The 17,373-nt window shown below is 38.9% G+C and overlaps 1 protein-coding gene across 1 annotated transcript; it reads left to right on the top strand.

Moving 5' to 3' along the window:
* The first annotated feature begins 684 nt into the window (after positions 1-684).
* Positions 685-1,005, top strand: LOC122749083 (cytochrome b5 type B-like). Its single transcript, XM_043995261.1, has one exon. The coding sequence runs from the start codon at positions 685-687 to the stop codon at positions 1,003-1,005; it is 321 nt and encodes a 106-aa protein (XP_043851196.1).
* Positions 1,006-17,373: the final 16,368 nt, after the last annotated feature.

Raw genomic sequence — 17,373 nt, 5'->3', positions numbered from 1 at the left:
TTATAAAGGATTTTGGGGTCTGAATGGCAACCAGAGGAGTTTATAATTGATCCTGGAGGTGATGGGGAGCCACTGGAGGTATTGAGTAGAGGAGTGACAAGGTCAGATCTGTGCTTTAGGGAGATGGATTTGACAGTTGAAGGAAGGATGGAGGCCTGGAGTGAACAATGGATTGAGGCAGGAAGACTATCCGGCACATTATTCCAATAGTTCAAGTGATGATGGCCCGACCCAAGGTGGTGGCAAGGTTAGAAAAGGTTAGAAAATATACAAGAAAAATCAAAAGGACGCGTCCATAGATCAGAGGTGGAAGAGAGCAAGGAGTTGATGTTGACGCGATCCGATCAGACTGGGAGGATGATTTTGTAGTATTTGTTGCTGGGTCCCATAACCCTATTTGGTGGGTTTGGGGCAAAGATGGGAGGGAAACTGAGACAAACAGGATTAAGAGACCCGCCAGGTCACGCAGTTAGCATGAGTCTGAAGCCATATCTGGTCTCAGGCCGACAAGCCTCAGTAAGCGCAGGCTCAACCCTCTACACATGCTGACGATGGCCGCGGAGGATGACGGTAGTGGTCTCAAGAGTAATAGGCGGCGCCACTTACGGAAGCCTGGAGGGCGAAGGGGCGAAGCCCGCAGCCCGAAAGCCGTCTCACTGCCGGAAGGGGGCGCCTCTGGTCACTATGACGGCCCAAGGCGGCAGCGGCAGCGGCAGCCTGGCGGGCAAAGAGCCCGAGGCCGGGGTTACCTACTACCAGCTGGAGGAGGTGGCGAAACACAACTCGGCTAAGGACGCGTGGCTGGTGATCCACGGGCGAGTGTACAACATCACCGGCTTCCTGGGCGAGCACCCTGGGGGAGAACAAGTGCTGCTGGAACAGGCGGGTCGGGACGCGACCGACAGCTTCGAAGCGGCGGGACACTCGGCCGACGCCCGGGAGATGCTCGCGCAGTTCTGCCTCGGGGAGCTGCTCCCCAGCGAGCGCGGGGCGCCGAGGCGCTAGACGTCCGGCAGGGGCACGGCCGCGGACACCGGGCTGCCCAGTCGTGGGCGCCGGCCTCTTTGCTTCCCCCTCATCGTGTTTACAGGGAGAGGGCACCTTGTCCTGAGCCGGCCTCACAGGAGTCTGGAAAGCGAGCGCACGGGAGAGAAAACGTGTAACCCCCCGCCCCCCAGGCCAGTCTCACAGCCCGCCCCTCTCCCCCCCGCTGAGTCACAGGGGGCGTGGCAACCGCCCTCCTGGAGCTGGGACCAGCGCAGTATCCTGAGCTTGAGATGCCTTAACTTAGCCCCAGAGGCCTCCTCCTCATTTGCCACGTCCTTCTCCAGCACGTCTATTCCTTCTTCTACAATTTTCTGTCACCCAGTCCAGGAAGGGAAGAATTGATTTGAGCCTATATATGGAAAGCAATTCTGTGCTTCTACGAAAAAAAAAAAGTCTGTTTATATTATCTTTTAATAAAAATGTCTGCTTTTAGCAATTAGAATGTAAAGTACGCATTCTCAAAAGGACAGCAAAATACCTCGTTTTGAAGATGAGAATGAATGTTTGTTCTTTTTTCGCTATATATTGGTAGCTACTTAAAAAAATCCCAAATTTTAAAAATTGTAGTCTAACGTAATTCTGTTAATTTTGTTATTTCTCAGATATTTGTCTTAAGTAGAAGTGCATTTCTAAATTGTCATTTTGGGGGATATAGCTTATTTAAAAAATAGCAACCTATCTAACTTCAGAGTTAGTCTGGTGAACTTCTTCAGGGTATTTGTTTAATTTAGTGAATTTTGGGGAGATCCTGTTTGCTTAAGACACCGAGACTCCAAATATATCCATGACATGTGGGATGGGAAATAAATGGTATGATAATATGACATTTGGGGGTGGTGTGGGGAAAAAAAGAGACAAATGTTTAAGTTTATGTATCCCTCACCTCTGGCTTCCAGGTGTTTGTAACTATTCCTCTTGTAATGTACTAGAATAAAAGAGTTACCCTGTTTAAAATAAAAGTAGTAGGCAATAATTATTTGGAAGAGATAAGAGTTTGGGAGGAAAGATAATGGGTTCCATTTGGGACTTCTTGTGTGTAAGATATCTACAGGTCATCCAATTAGATATGTCATATAGTTGGAGATACAAGTTTGGAAGTTAAAGTTGGATGCACAGATCTGAGAATCATCAACATAGTGACAATAATTGAAACCATGGGCCTGATGAGGTCACTGTGAAATAGTATAGAGGGAGAAGATGGTTCAGGACAGGGGGAAAATATTGGAGAATAGCCATGGTTATAGCACATGACCTGAAAGAAAATCAAGAAAGGGAGGCTGAAAAAGAAACAAGTACAAGGAGAATAAGGATAGAATACTACCTTGGAAAGCTAGAGAGAAAAGATTATCAAAGAGAAAAGGGTGATTTACAGTGTCAAAGACTGCTGAGAGCTTGAGAAAGATGAACATTGAAAAAAAAGGCTGTTAGATTTGGAAAACAAGTGATCAATGAAAATATGAGGGAAAGTAGTTTTGATTGAATGATGAAGTTGGAATATAGACTATAAAGAATTGAGTGTGACAGGAAAAAGGAAGTAGAGTCACCTGTTGTAGACAATAGGCTCTAAGTATTGTAGAGCCTTCTCAAGAAGTTTAGTTACAAAAGGCAGGAGAGCTATGACATGGTAATTAGTGCTGATGGATGGACCAAGTGAAGATTTACTTTTTTATCTTTTTTTCAAGTGAAGATTTTTTTTTTGGAGTTTGGGGAGACATGGGGATGTTTATAGGCAGCAGGAAAGCAGCCAATATCCTGTGAGAGATTGAAGATAAGTGAGAGAATGGGGATGATAGATGGAGGGGGCAATTTGCTGCAAGAGACAAGATGGAATGGAATCACTTGGACCCATACGGGGGTTAGTCTTGGCAAGTAGAACAAACCCTTCTTCATGTAAGATAGGGCTGAATGAGGAGAAATGCCAGAAGTCATGTGCATGATGTGGGATGAGCAAGATGAGAGAAAAGGGAGTTACTAGTGAATGGCCTTTTTTTGTCCCCCATAGTGAAGTATGAAGTATAATGGGAGGAGGATCCATCCACAGGAGGTTTGAGGAGTACAGAAAAGTTTTGGAAGAGACGATGTGGTAAATGTGCCAGCGGGTTACTTAGGGGGTATAAAAGGATTATGGGCAGCCAGGTGGTACAGTGGATAGAGTACTTCGTTTGCAGTCAGAAAGATTTGTCTTCCTGAGTTCAAATTTGGCCTCAGACACTTACTAGCTGTATGACTCTGGGCAACTCACTTAACTCTTTTTGCCTTAGTTTCCTCATCTTTAAAATGAGCTTGAGAAAGAAATGGCAAGCCACTCCAGTCAGTATCTTTGTCTAGAAAACCCCAGATAGGGTAATGAGGAGTCAGACACAACTGGAAAAAAAAAAACAAACAATGGAATAAAAGGATTGACTAGCAACAATGAGAGTTATTGGAGTTTATGTAACAAATTTGTAGTGAACCCAGGCAAATGAGTTTATATTTATTTAATGGGTAATTAGGAGCCTCTACATTTCTTTTTAATTCAGGATACTGTTATTTCCAGATCCAATCATAGGAAGTTCTCTTTGAAAGAAATACTTCCTTGTCTTGAACTGAAATTTACCTCCCTATGACTTTAATTCATTGATTCTAATTCTGTCCTCTGAATCAACACAGAATCTATTTCTTCATGTTTTGCTTTTATAAAAAGTTAACTGGGAAAATATGGCAACAAAAGCAAAAACATATTCTCCTTGAATAATAGCTAATAAAAATAGCTAGCACTTACATAGTGTTCACTTTAGCCAGGAAATATATACAGTGCTTTAAAGTAATTATCTCATTTGATCCTCACAACAACCCTGAGGAGTAGGTGCTATTATCACCCTCATTTTAGAGATGAGGAAACAGAGACAAATAGAGGTTAAGTGACTCTCTCAGGGTCACATATATAAGAAGTATCTGAGACTGCATTTGAACTCAGGTCTCCCTGACTCTAGGACCAACAATCAATCCATTGTGCCATTTAGCTGCCCCCCAAAACAAGGGTACTCTTTCCCCTCTACCATGTTGGATTCTGAGTAGACCAGATTCAAACTTAACATGATTGCTCACACATTCCCACCAACAAGTTCATTTCTGGATGCAGCATAGTCAATGGATAAGTCACTCTCTTATAAAATATCATGGCTTTGTAGGTAGCTGTACAAGGCTGGGTCAGTCAGGTCCCTTCTCAGAGGTAGCTTCTTCCCAGGCTTGGCTGCTATACCTCTGGTGATTCATCTAAATTTTTTTTGGGGGGTGGGGGGACAATGAGGGTTAAGTAACTTGCCCAAGGTCACACAGCTAGTAAGTGTCAAGTTTCTGAGGCTGGATTTGAACACCAGTCCTCCTGAATCCAGGACCAGTACTTTATCTACTATGCCTCCTAACTGCCCCTCGATTCATCTAAATTTTTAAAGATCACTGTATCAGGTTCATAGACTAGTCTGGTTCATCTGGTATACTCATTTACCTAAGAATAGATAGCAGATGAAATAAGATGAAAAGTAATAATAAACATTTATTAAGCACCTACAACATTCCAGGCACTGTGCTAAGTGCTTGAAATACAATAAAAAGAAATAATAAAAAGAAAGCCAGTGTCTACCCTTAACAAGCTTACAGCCTAATGGAGGAGACAACACAGCAAAGTGGCAGGAAAGGGGGTCATAAGGCACTACTCCAAAAAGGGGCATCTTGTTCTATGGAGTTTAAACCAGGCAGAGGAGAAGATGCAAAGTGGAGTGATGATGAAGATGAGTATAAGGAATAGCAATTTAAGTGTATATAAAGTGTCTTCCCTATATCAACTGTAAGGGGCTAAAATTGTATCTATACCATCTAAAAATCTAATGAGTGGTCACCAATAAATTATAAGCTTTAGCAAGAGTATTTAAGTGTTTAAGTATTTATTACAGAGCATTAGGATCAGAGAGAAAGGTAAAAGTCTAAGTATTTCTAAGAGACCCTATCATCTGACCCACTATGGTGAGGTCAGGAACCAAAAGAGACAGAACCCCTTCACCCGTGTATGCCTCCCACTTCATGTCCTCCTCCCAGAAATGGGATGCTTCTCAAGTTGATTGGCTGGTAGCCTTGATAGACAGTACCCAGGATCAAAAGTCACTTCCTGACACTAAGGACCTTGACCGCATGGCTTGACCTCAGAGGTCTTCTCCTCATGGCAGAGCTTTTCTACGGTAAGTCTCCAGCAGGTGGTGTCATTCCAATTTTTATACAACCCAAGAGGTAAGTAGTATAAGCATTATTATCCCCATCAATAGATTTAGAAACAGTTTCCTTCAGACTGAATATGTTTTCCATATCCACCTGGCTCATAAGCTCCAGGTCTCAAACACATATCTTCTTACTCCAATTCCAGTATTTCAAAGGAGGATTAGAAGGGTTAAATAACTCCCAAAGTCACATGGCTAGTAAGTACCTGATCAGGTCCATGAACCTAGGTCTTCTCACTTTTAGTGTTGTGCTTCTCTTTCTATAGCATCCTCTTCCTCAAAGAGCTGAAGAGAGTACCAGCCATCATATCTCATCGGTATTTTCTCACTGTCAGTATTTGCAAGTTAATCTCCTCTAGGTCTTAAACATTTCTCATACAATGTGTTCCCAGAAGCCTTACTATCTTTGTGCCCTGCTTTGTATATGGTCCAGTCAGATTTCCTATTAAAATATGGCAAAGTTGGTTTGTTTCTCTGTATGGCCTGTTTTCAGTTATTGTTCTTTGTCAGCCATGAAAACTTGGGTTTCCAGCTAAATGAGATGGTACAAATTTCTACAGGGGCCTGTGTTTTTATTTCAAGTTTAATAGGAACATTCAGGTTTATGGTGATAAGGCTTTGACAAGCATTTTCACAACATCTCTCACAAGCTGCTTATTGAAGCTCTGATAATTAATCTGGTCATAGGAACCAGAGTATATTTTTCTCCACAATATTTTTTATTCTTATAATTAAGCTGTGCCTATGAATCTCAGAGTTAACAGATGAGCCACACTGGATGGATGTTGAAATAGAGGAACCAGAGAAAGAAATGAAAATTGATTTTTAAAATGTTTTTATGTTTATCCCTTTTGCTAATTATTGGTTCTCTAGACTTGGAACTGAGAATTATGGAGATTTGTCAGGTTCTCAAGAGTCACCATGGTTGCCAAGGTGATTCCTATACCATTATTAACAGTGTAATTCTTAAAAAGTCAACTTCATGTTTTATCATATCATAAAAATGTGTGTGCTCTGGCTTACAGAGGAGTCAATTTTTAAATGAAATGAAGTAATGTGTTATCATGGTGCTCAGATATGTCCATAAAATGTATAATTTAAATGTGTTTCTGCTATGGGAAATGTTGAGGGGATAGGAGAAAGAAAATGACACGATGCAATCAATTTTAGAATCAGTTTTGCTATGGATACGTTATGGAACTTTTGGCAGTGCACAAATTCCTTCCCTGTATGATAATTGCAAATTAACACAGAAACATGGCTCTGCATTCTTTCAATGGCTTTGGGAATACATGGGCTGAATGATTGGTAGCTTGAACACCAAGCCAGCTTGGGGATGCCAGAGAAAAGATGTAGATAAAATGGATAGCAGGTGGGCTAAACAAACACAGGGATGATATAGAAATTGAATCTCTATGTCTTTTATGGTGCTCAAGCTTACAGCTGCATTAAGTAGGGAAAGCCATCGTTCACTGGCTGCCTTCCTTTCCCCAGCCATCAGTGATAGGACATGGGAGATATGCAAGTCATTCGGTTGTCCCTGGTGCAGTTATGTACTAGTTTCCCAACCTGAGGATTATAATCAAGTTAGCAGCATTCCTCGAATAAGCTGCATAAGTAAACAGATTTTAAAGTTGCAATGTAGCAAATGTTCTAAGGCTATCCAGAGGAAAAGAATGCTATGGACTATGAAATCTATTTACGGCATCTTAGCCCTGCCAGAATGCTCTGTGAATCTTGAAGATAAATAATACTGAGAGGTTTCCCATATTAGTGACCCAGGAGAACTAGTGGACATTCATTGCCCTATGAAAATAGACCTCTATTCCATTTCATTCATTCATTCATTCATTCATTTACCAAACACATAGTGAGGCCTTATACTATGCAAACTGCTATGCAAAGAGATGAGGGAGCTAACAAGGAGTCTCTCATTGTTGTGTACTCTAGGAACTTGAAATATAGTTCAGAGAGCAAGAGAAATACAAGTCAAAAATTGAATAACATTACAAAATACAGTGAGAAAACAACATGGTACAATGGGAAGTACATTAGATTTGGAGTTGACTGGTCTGGGTTCAAATATTGGCTTTCCCACTTAATGTTTGTATGTCCTTGGGCAAGTCTGTTACTCTTTCTGTATTCAGAAAAAAATGAGAGAGAAGGCAAAATAATTTGAGTCCTTTTCTGCTCAAAATCTTGTTCCCTATTCCTAAACAAAGATTTCTTTCTACTTTTGCCCTTGCTTCTATCCCCTTATGTATTTTCCATGACTGTACTCTATCAAAGGCAGCTATATGGCTAAATAGAGTGATGGGTCTGGAGTTAAGAAGACCTGAGTTCTGATCTGGTCTTATACGCTTATAAGCTGTGAGACCCTGCACTAGTCACTTAATTGTTTTCCTCAGTTTCCTCATATGTAAAATGAGCTGTAGAAGGAAATGAAAAACTTCTCCAGTAACTTTGCCAAGAAAACCCTAAAGGGGGTCATGAATAATTGGATGTGACTGAAACGACTGAACAATATCATCTTCTATCAACCGTACCTCCTATTTAATGTATCTGCCATCTTTCTCTCTCTACTTCCTTCAAATATCATACAAACATCCCCATCTTCAAACATCAACAATAACAACAACAACCTCCTCTTGACCCCTCAGCCCTTCTTGGCTAGAGTCCTATCTCTTGTCCCTTTTGAGACAAAACTTCTAGGAATGATGACACAGTTGTTGACTTTATTTGCTTTTCTTTGTGCAAAACATAGTGCTAGGCCTTGGGGGATACAAAGTTAAAATGGAAACAGATGCCATTCTCAAATAATTTACACTCTTCATGTGAAGAGAAGGTGGCATAAGCTATATAAGTTACTTGAAGATGTAGAGAATATTAACTTTGGGGCATGAGGAGAGACAGGGATCAGAGCAAATATTGAAGAGGTGGTGGCATCCAAGCTGAGCCTTGTATGAGTATTTTAAGGAGTAGAGTTGAGGAATTATTTCTAGACTATGGGACAAGGGAAGGGAAGATAGTGGCTATGCATAGAGATGGTTGATGAAATGTTCTTAATGAGTGGATTAATTTGGCTAGAAGCTATAAAGTATGAAGAAGAATCGTTGTTCTCTTATAATCTGTGATAAACTCTGAAGCTTGTAAATGAAAATTTGAGATGTGAGTCCAAATGAACTGGCATGCATCATTAAGGACCTAGGTGAGATTGATCTATATATTATGGTGAAGTAGAGACTGAAAAGGAAAGACAAGAAGACAATATGGTCAGATAAAGGAATTTAGACTTCTGCCTTGTGGAGGTAGAATGCTATGTAGATGAAGATAAAATCTGATATATCTTGAAAGTTCTATACACAACAGAGGCATGAACATTTGTTTGCTTCCTTATTCTTTGAACTTCATGAGGAAGTACCCTCATTGCAATATGGATCATTATTACTTTGATCCATGGTTGCAATTTACTGAGTTACTTCAATGGATCAATGAGCTCATCTTTGTGAGTACTCTTTGCTTCACCAATACAAATAGTCCATCCAGGTCTTCTCCTATGTGGTTTTATTTTATTCCTTTCCATAAGTCTCCCTTAGAGTGTACAACAATGTACTATTGGCCTTCCTTTAATTCTTTTAGTGTCTTGGGGGGTACCGATGCCTGACTGAAACTATCCATCTGTTGCCCCTAAGTCTTGCCATATTTTTTGGCTGATTCACATCTTCTTATGACACTTTTCACAGGCATGTCATTATTTATATATTTCAGATCAGTTATGTACATTATGTGGCACTAATCCACTCAGGCATTGATTTGTTGGTTCTGACTTTTTTAGCCTTCGCACAGATTACTGACTTCCCATGGAAAAGCTATTACAGTTTCAGAGTGGTTCTAACACAATTGGAATCACTTCCATTTAATATCAGAATTTCTCCCTAGATATGGAAGAATCTTCTGTACTGAACCTCAGAACTGACAAAATCCATATCTCTAGTTCTTGAAGAACTTAATCTGCTGACATTTGGAATACTTATATGCTGGGGGGGGGGGGTCTGCTGGGATTGATTACTGAATGAGTGCATACCAGCTTGTCCCCAGCCCCAAGACCATGCTTCCTGCCACCCATCTGTGTCATCTTGCCATCTGCCTGTGATCTGTATGAGTACTTCCTCTGCTTTCCAACTTTTGCTTTGGGCTGCAGGAAGGACTTTAGAGGCCATTTAATTCAGCCTCCTCGTTTTATAGATGAGGAATAGAGGCTCCAAGAAGTTAGGTGACTTGATCAGGGTCCAATAGCTTTTATGTAGATGGTGTGGTTTGTTGTCTCTCCCATCAGATTGCAAGCTCCTTGAGATAGTTTTATTCTTTTTGTATCCCCAGCACTTAGTGCAGTGCCTGGCACATAGTAGGTGATTAATAAATGTTAATTAATTGATTAATATGGTATTTGAATCCATGTCTTTTTGACTTTAAGTCGAACACTCTATATACAATATCATGTTGCCTGTTTTGCTCTGGGAACAGTAAATCCAAAATATTGCTTTTGGAAAAATGACGACAATTGACTGCCTGATACATCACTAGACCAAGTTCCCTTTTGTGGCCATTGCTTCTCTTTATACGTTATTTCCCCTTTCAGAACATAGGATCCTTGAAAGTAGAGACAGGCTCTTTTATGGATGGGTATTCCCAGTACTTCGCACTTTGCCTATATATACTAATTACTTATTTTTTCTTAATTCATTCACTCATTCATAAGTACAGTATTCTCTCAGTCTTGGTGGCTAGTGGTTCCTGCTTCTGCAAGTAACCTTAATTCTTAACCATCCTCATGCTCCCAAAGTGGAAATTCAGTCAAGAGAGTTAGCTGCACTGGTTTTTATCTATATCCAAAAGTCCAAATTGTATCATCAAATTGCCTGAACACCCTTCTCACAAACATAAACTCATTAAAACACTTCCTTTCTTTACAATCATGTTAACTACTAAGTCCCATTGTTTCCATACATTTTGCAAATCACTTAATAATTCTAGATCCACCTTCTCATAGACTCCCTAAGAACTACCCAGCACCTGGATGTCTAACACACTCACTCATTCAAGTATCAGTATAATAACTAGGGTTGGAAATTTATAGCTTAGGAGGCCTTTTGTTCTACACACAGCTAATAATTTTATTTTTTTATTTTTTCTAAACCTACCACAGTTTGTCTATTTGTCTCCCACTGCCCTTGAGTTCTAAGCAATTTTGGTTCTTCTAAGGCTCTAATATCCTGAGACTGGTAGATTCACCAAAGACTAACTTGTTACACAGAGGAGTTTCTGAAATGTTTCTAAATTGGTTTTATTATATGGACTCTAAAATTGCTTCAAATTATGTGATTCTATGATTCCCTAATATGAATTCCCCTGAGTTAAGTCTTTAGTGTCTTGAGACACAATTAAATTAATGAAATCCATCTTTTTGGAGAACCTCATGATCAGTAGGGCATATTTCTTCTATTTGGATTCTGTGAATGACATTCTACATTATTCTGGGTGAATCACCTAGATGAATTTATGTTTCTTTGGTCATAGAAGGTCTGTGTGTTTATAATTGCATCTGTCATAGAAAATTATATAGTTTTATGTCATGTGAGGGAGACATCCTGCCTGACAAAAATCTTAATGGCTGCATTTTGTCCATAAAGTACATTGTACGTTTTTTAAAGCAGTAAACTATTAACACAGTGGGACCTGTATCTCCATACACCCCAGTAGGTAACATGACTGAAGGTGGACTGCACCAGAAAATCTATGGAAGACTGCTTGTTCTTTTCTCATATTTGTTTGTTCACCAAGGATGCTTTTGGGTGTGCAACATGATAGATGTTTTGGATTACTGAACATCTAATGAGAGCACTTGAAGTCAAAATAAGAAACTATTATATTTTAACTTGCAGATAAGCCCTTTTAAAGGAGGAAGAAAAAGTGATAAAGGGGATGAAAACAAACAACAACAACTTTACTCCAGGTTAATTTGCTGTCTATTTAAGCTCAAATCAGGAACTTTCTTTTGTCTAAAGTATCCTATCTGTCATTACTTTTTAAGTGGTTGATAACTCCAAAACTCTGTTTTAAATTGCATACTATAACTTTCTTCTTCTTGAGGGAATATTAGTCAACACTTTGTATTAGTTTAGATTTGGCGAACAGGTAATTCTGTTATTTCAATGCTACATTTTACTTTCCACTAGATACCTATTGTAGGTATTAAAAGCCTCATATATTCACTTCAAACACAGGAGATTACAAGAAATAATTTACCAATTACAACAAAAGGTGAAAATATAATTAGAAATGAATGTTCTTGAACTCAATCCCACTCGATTTGGCATAAAATGGCACCTAGAGAAGATTAGGGGTTTTCCTATCTGTTATCAAAAGGGATGAATAGCCAAAGGAGCTATAAGAAGAATGACCCTATTAACTATAGTTGTATTTATTTATTCAATTTGTTCTTTAGTTGCTGTGGCACAATCAAAAGATAAATACACTTTGAGGCAGGAGACCTGGGTTTATATTTCAGCTCTAATATTTACCAGCTCTGAAACCTTGGATAAATTTCTTAACCTTCCTAAGACTCAGTTGCCCAATCCATAGTACTGGCATCAGTACATCAGTATTATTATTATTATTATTATTTTTAAAAGGATAGATTCTTACTAAATAGCTTTAGAATCAAAGTGAATGTAGTTCCTCTAGCAGTTCTTCACTATTGATATTCTCTAGTTGGAAGGTCATTTCCCTCTAGCTCTTATTTCTAGCCAATGATAATGAAATTCACTAATGTCATGGAGAAGATATAATTCAGAGTTCAGGTTGAGAAGGTATTTCCTAGTGGGTGCTGAGAGTCTCCACATGCGCTGTGAGTTAACCAATGACATTTCACTGATTGAGTCAAGCCCTGGAACAGTATGCATTCTCCTAAATGAGAGACACAATCACTTAATGGAATTTGGCTAAACTATTCACACAGGAAAAAGAACAAGTGAATAAAGAATGCATAGCAGTTAAATCATGCTAGGCAGTTGCATGAAAAAACTATTGAATTTATCCATTACAAAAGCATACACTGAAAATGGCAATGAGTTAAGCCTAGAATTAAATAGAAATAAAATAATGCACTGGATTGCCTTTGGGATATTGCAAAATGTTTTTAATGATCCCAAACTGAAACAAAAGACCTATCATTTTAATACCAATATTCTTTCAGTGATGTATAACTGTGAAGCATGGAACACTATTGTCACCAAAGAATTGAAAGGGAAGATCAGTCCAAAGGATAAGGAAGAGTTGCGTAGTTGGTTGGAATATATTCTTTTTTTTTTTTTTAATTTTTTTGGGTTGAGGCAATTGGGGTTAAGTGACTTGCCCAGGGTCACAACAGCTAGCAAGTGTTAAGTGTCTGAGGTTGGATTTGAACTCAGGTCCTCCTGAATCCAGGGCTGGTGCTGTATACACTGCGCCACCTAGCTGCCCCCTGAAATATATTCTGAACCAGGAATTATGAAGGATTTGTGAAAAGGATGTCATCAAAGAAATAAATGGGTCAAAAAGACAGACTAAAATGATGTGAATGATAGATATATGATGGGCATTCACTGTGCTTTATTTGTATACTTGTCATTTGAAAAATAGTGAAAAAATCCCCTAGCATATTTGGTAGGCCCTTTGAGGAAAAGTTACTGGTGGGCAGAATTGACAAAGAATCAAGAAGGATATTCTTTTTTTTTTTTTTTTAGTGAGGCAATTGGGATTAAGTGACTTGCCCAGGGTCACACAGCTAGTATGTGTTAAGTGTCTGATGTCGCATTTGAACTCAGGTACTCCTGACTCTAGGGCCGGTGCTCTATCCATTGTGCCACCTAGCTGCCCAAGAAGGATATTGTAGTTGGGATCCACATTAATGAGATTAAATATTCATAATATTTTGAGGTTTATGAATCTCATGTACATGTTCAACCAATAAAATGAATATTTAACTGGTGTCTACTATGAGCAAGGTACAGTGATTTTGATAAAAGGACTTTGTAAACCTTAAAATTTTATATAAATGAATAATTAATGATTTCAAATTCTCTTTTCTGAAGTGCAGTGAATAAAAAAGGCTGGCACAGATCCTGTAATACTCAGGCTGAGGTATTACTAGGCACAATATTACACTCATATTTATACCTGAAAGAGAACTTAGAGGTCACATATATTCTAACCTCCTTAATTCATAGATAAGGAAATTGAGGTCCAAAAGGGTAAACAATTGGTGAAAAGCCATGCAAGTAGTAAGTGGTGGAATGGGGATTTGACCCAAAATACTCAGATTAAAACCCAGCATTCTTTCCTTTATGCTAAAGTCTATCTTCTGATTCAAATTTGCAAAGGCCTTTTTTGATGAGATAAAAAAATTTGATTTTGGCTAAACATGAGTACAAATGCAATGAGTCCCATTATTTTTTTCTAAGAAAGCAAATGACTATTGACATTTAAATATCCAAAATTCACACCATAATGATTCCATCGTGTTTGTGTGTGTGTGTTTGTGCCCCCAGCTCTTCCCTGTGCCCATCTCAGAAGTATAGTAAATGTGGCAAAGCAAAGAATATCCAGTTGCCTTTATCTGTTGCATTTAAAAGAAGCTTTAAAGGCAGTCTCTCATATAGAAAAAAAGTGTAGAAGAGAAATTATTCTAGACTAGTTTAAAATTAACTAAAAATGTTTGTTAGAGAAATACTGGGTTCAAACCAAGGGACTTAATAATCCCCCCAAAATGTTCAAACAAAACAACCAACCAATAACTCAAAAAAGAATTTGAAGGATCTGCCATTTTCTTTCTAAAGCAGGAAATATCTTCACTGCTTTTCATAAATTGTTAATTTCCCCATAAAATAACTACTTAAATTCATTGTTGTGGCATAGAGATTATAATGGGTTCTCAAACATTATACATCAATGTCGCATAAGCTCCGTTTAAGTCTAATCAAGTTGGAAATACTTTGTGTATGTGTTGAACAAAAAAACATGTTGTCCAAGAACTAACTAGTCTCAGTTTGAAAAGAGCAGATAAAAGATAGTAGGAGATATATAGACACATTACACACACACACACACACATACATGCATATATACATACACATATATACATACATCCTTAGACATGTATACTATCTACAATCTACCTACCTACCTACCTACCTATCTATCATCTATCATCCATCTATCTTTTTTTTTTTCCAGGGCAATGGGTTAAGCCCAGGGTCACACACCCAGTAAGTGTCTGAGGCTGGATTTGAACTCAGGTCCCCCTGAATCCAGGGCCAGTGTTTTATCCACTGGGCCACCTAGCTGCCCCCTATCATCCATCTATCTTAAGAAGCAGAATTTAACTAACGCCAGAATGAAACATTTCTCCAAGTGAAATATTCTTTATTAAGAGGGGTATGCAACCTGGTAACAAAGGGGTCTTATTGGCTACCTTCCAATTGTACCAAAAGACCTTCTGTCTTCCTTCTGATTGGCCTGACAGTACATCATTTGGATCACATCATCACTTGGATCATTTGTAAGACAATTTTTATTAGTGGACATTTTAATGAGGAGGTAGGCTAAGAACTCTCAGCTCCTTATTACTTCAGCAAAGACATCCCCTGGGGAGGGCCTTAGCTTAAGCTGGTTTCTGTTTATGGGGTAAACAGAAGTAAGGGGCCCACCCAAGCTAGAGAAGATGCCTTGGTGGTTGTGAATAAATACCTTACTCAGTTATGCCCTTCAGAAACTGCCTGACCTTCAAAATCTAGGTCTGAGAAAATGGATGAATCCCTATAGAAATATTGGTAATAAATAATACAATCCAACATTAATTTTCCTCCCTACCTTTCTCTCCCCACACCCCCATCTCTTTTGTATATGTATGTATTATGTCAGTATATTATATATATATATATATATGCATACATACATACATCACAATGGAATTAATTTCCCCCCCACCAGAGCAACTCAGGTAGAAGTAGTATTTTCCATTGGTGACAAAGGATTTCTATATTGATGAAATTATGGGGTTTTAATTATTAAGGAAGTGCTAACTATTTTATCATTTATTGTTACTGTGGATGTTCATTTTTTTACTTATAATTTTTAGAACTGTTTAATGCGGTTTCTTCCAAATTATTATCATATTCCAAATTTCACTTTCTTCACTGAGATATAGCAAGGTTAAAAAGATAGTCTTTTTTATTTTCTTAGCAGCAGGAAAATCATCTCAGGCATAGACCTTTTCCAAGTTTAAGTCTGAATGCAATTTCTTGCCACAGATTTAAAATCCAGACAACTTTTTCCATAACTCAGAGAGAGAAAATACATATCCATTATATTAATAGGTCCACTATATTAATAAGTAATCATTTACATAGAGACAAAAGTACAATTTCTGAAACCAACAACACATTATATAGGTTCTAGCACATGCAAAATAATATATAAAATGAACATAGCTTAACAGTTAGAAAAATAAATATAAAATACATCTGCTAAGGTTGGTTAGATGCTTTATTCATTTAGCAATGACAGAGTTGCACAATGCTGCATCTACATGTTCTTTCTTAAATGTCCAGGGTGACATTGAAACTTTTACTTTCTCTTTGGTTCTCCTTCTTAGTCACCAAATTGGTATTGCTACCAGCCACATCAACTAAATATCATGATCAATTTTTTTGTAGACATAAGGACAGTGTCAGCTAGGTGTCGCAGTGGATAGAGCACCGGCCCAGGATTCAAGAGGACCTGAGTTCAAATCTGACCTCAGACAATTAACACTTACTAGCTGTGTGACCCTGGGCAAGTCACATAACCCCAAATGCTTCACCAAAAAAAAGAATCCACTGTAGACATAAGGATTGTGATCACTTTTGATATGTCAGTCTACTAGAACACTTTACTTCGTCAATTTTTACCACGTACCCAGAATGTACCTGCTAAGGACTTCGACATTTCTCTCTCTGTCTCTCTCTCTCTCTTCTTTTTTTTGTAAGGCAATTGGGGTTAAGTGACTTGCCTAAGGTCACACAGCTAGTAAATGTTAAGTGTCTGAGATCGGATTTGAACTCAGGTCCTCCTGAATCCAGGGCCAGTGCTTTATCCACTGCACCACCTAGCTGCCCCTTTGACATTTCTCTTTATAAAATACCCATTAATTGATTTATTCTGTATTGTGTTAGCAGCATAGTTGTTGTTTGTCCTCCCTTCCTGAAGAGGACCATAATATCAGGGAGGTGATGTCATGACTTGTAGTGAATTGGATTTAAGTGAGGGAGGGCTGTGCAAAGTAACCAACTTCACTTTCTCCTCTGGACCCATCAGGGTCCTGTAGCAAGATGTACATCAGAATGCAGAGGGAAACCTTGGACTTTTAAGCTAAGGTCTTTCACAGGACTCAGTTTGCCTGAAGCAATGCCCTCTCAGTGATTAAGGTTAGGTAAGAAATGAGGCAAAGAAAGACCTCTTTTACCTAGTCAAAAAGAAAATAAATAAATATATTGAAGGAGGGATATCCTGAGGTTTCTGGCCAAAATAGAAATAATTGCTATTTAGGGCACCCTGAGCCATCAAGAGACCAAACAACGACAAAATAAGGCATGGACTGGAATCTATTGTTGGCCAATCAATGAGAGCCATAATTATTTGGGTCTAAGGTTTCAGCAAAGTTCTATTCCTTTGGGCTGAGCACCCACAGGTAAGGATATCATTCCCTATGGGGGGAGAGGGTAAGGGAAGGGAGGCAGGAAAAAAAGAAAAAGGAAAAAAGAAAGGAAGGAGCTGCATTGCCTAGCTGTAGCTAACCATTTGGTTCCCCAGTTACTCACAGAACGTTGGTTGTTGTTTGTCATTCATTCTCAAAGAGGACCATGACATTGGGGTGATGTCATGACTTTCAGTGTATTGGATTTGAGGGAGGCAGGGCTGTGCAAAGTCACCAGCCTCAATCTCTCCTCCAGAGCCATCTGGGTCCAGTGGAAAGATTATATATACATATACATATATA

This window comes from Dromiciops gliroides, chromosome 1 (genome assembly GCF_019393635.1).
Source record: "Dromiciops gliroides isolate mDroGli1 chromosome 1, mDroGli1.pri, whole genome shotgun sequence".
Lineage (NCBI taxonomy): Eukaryota > Metazoa > Chordata > Mammalia > Microbiotheria > Microbiotheriidae > Dromiciops > Dromiciops gliroides.
This window is presented reverse-complemented; position numbering and strand designations above follow the sequence as displayed.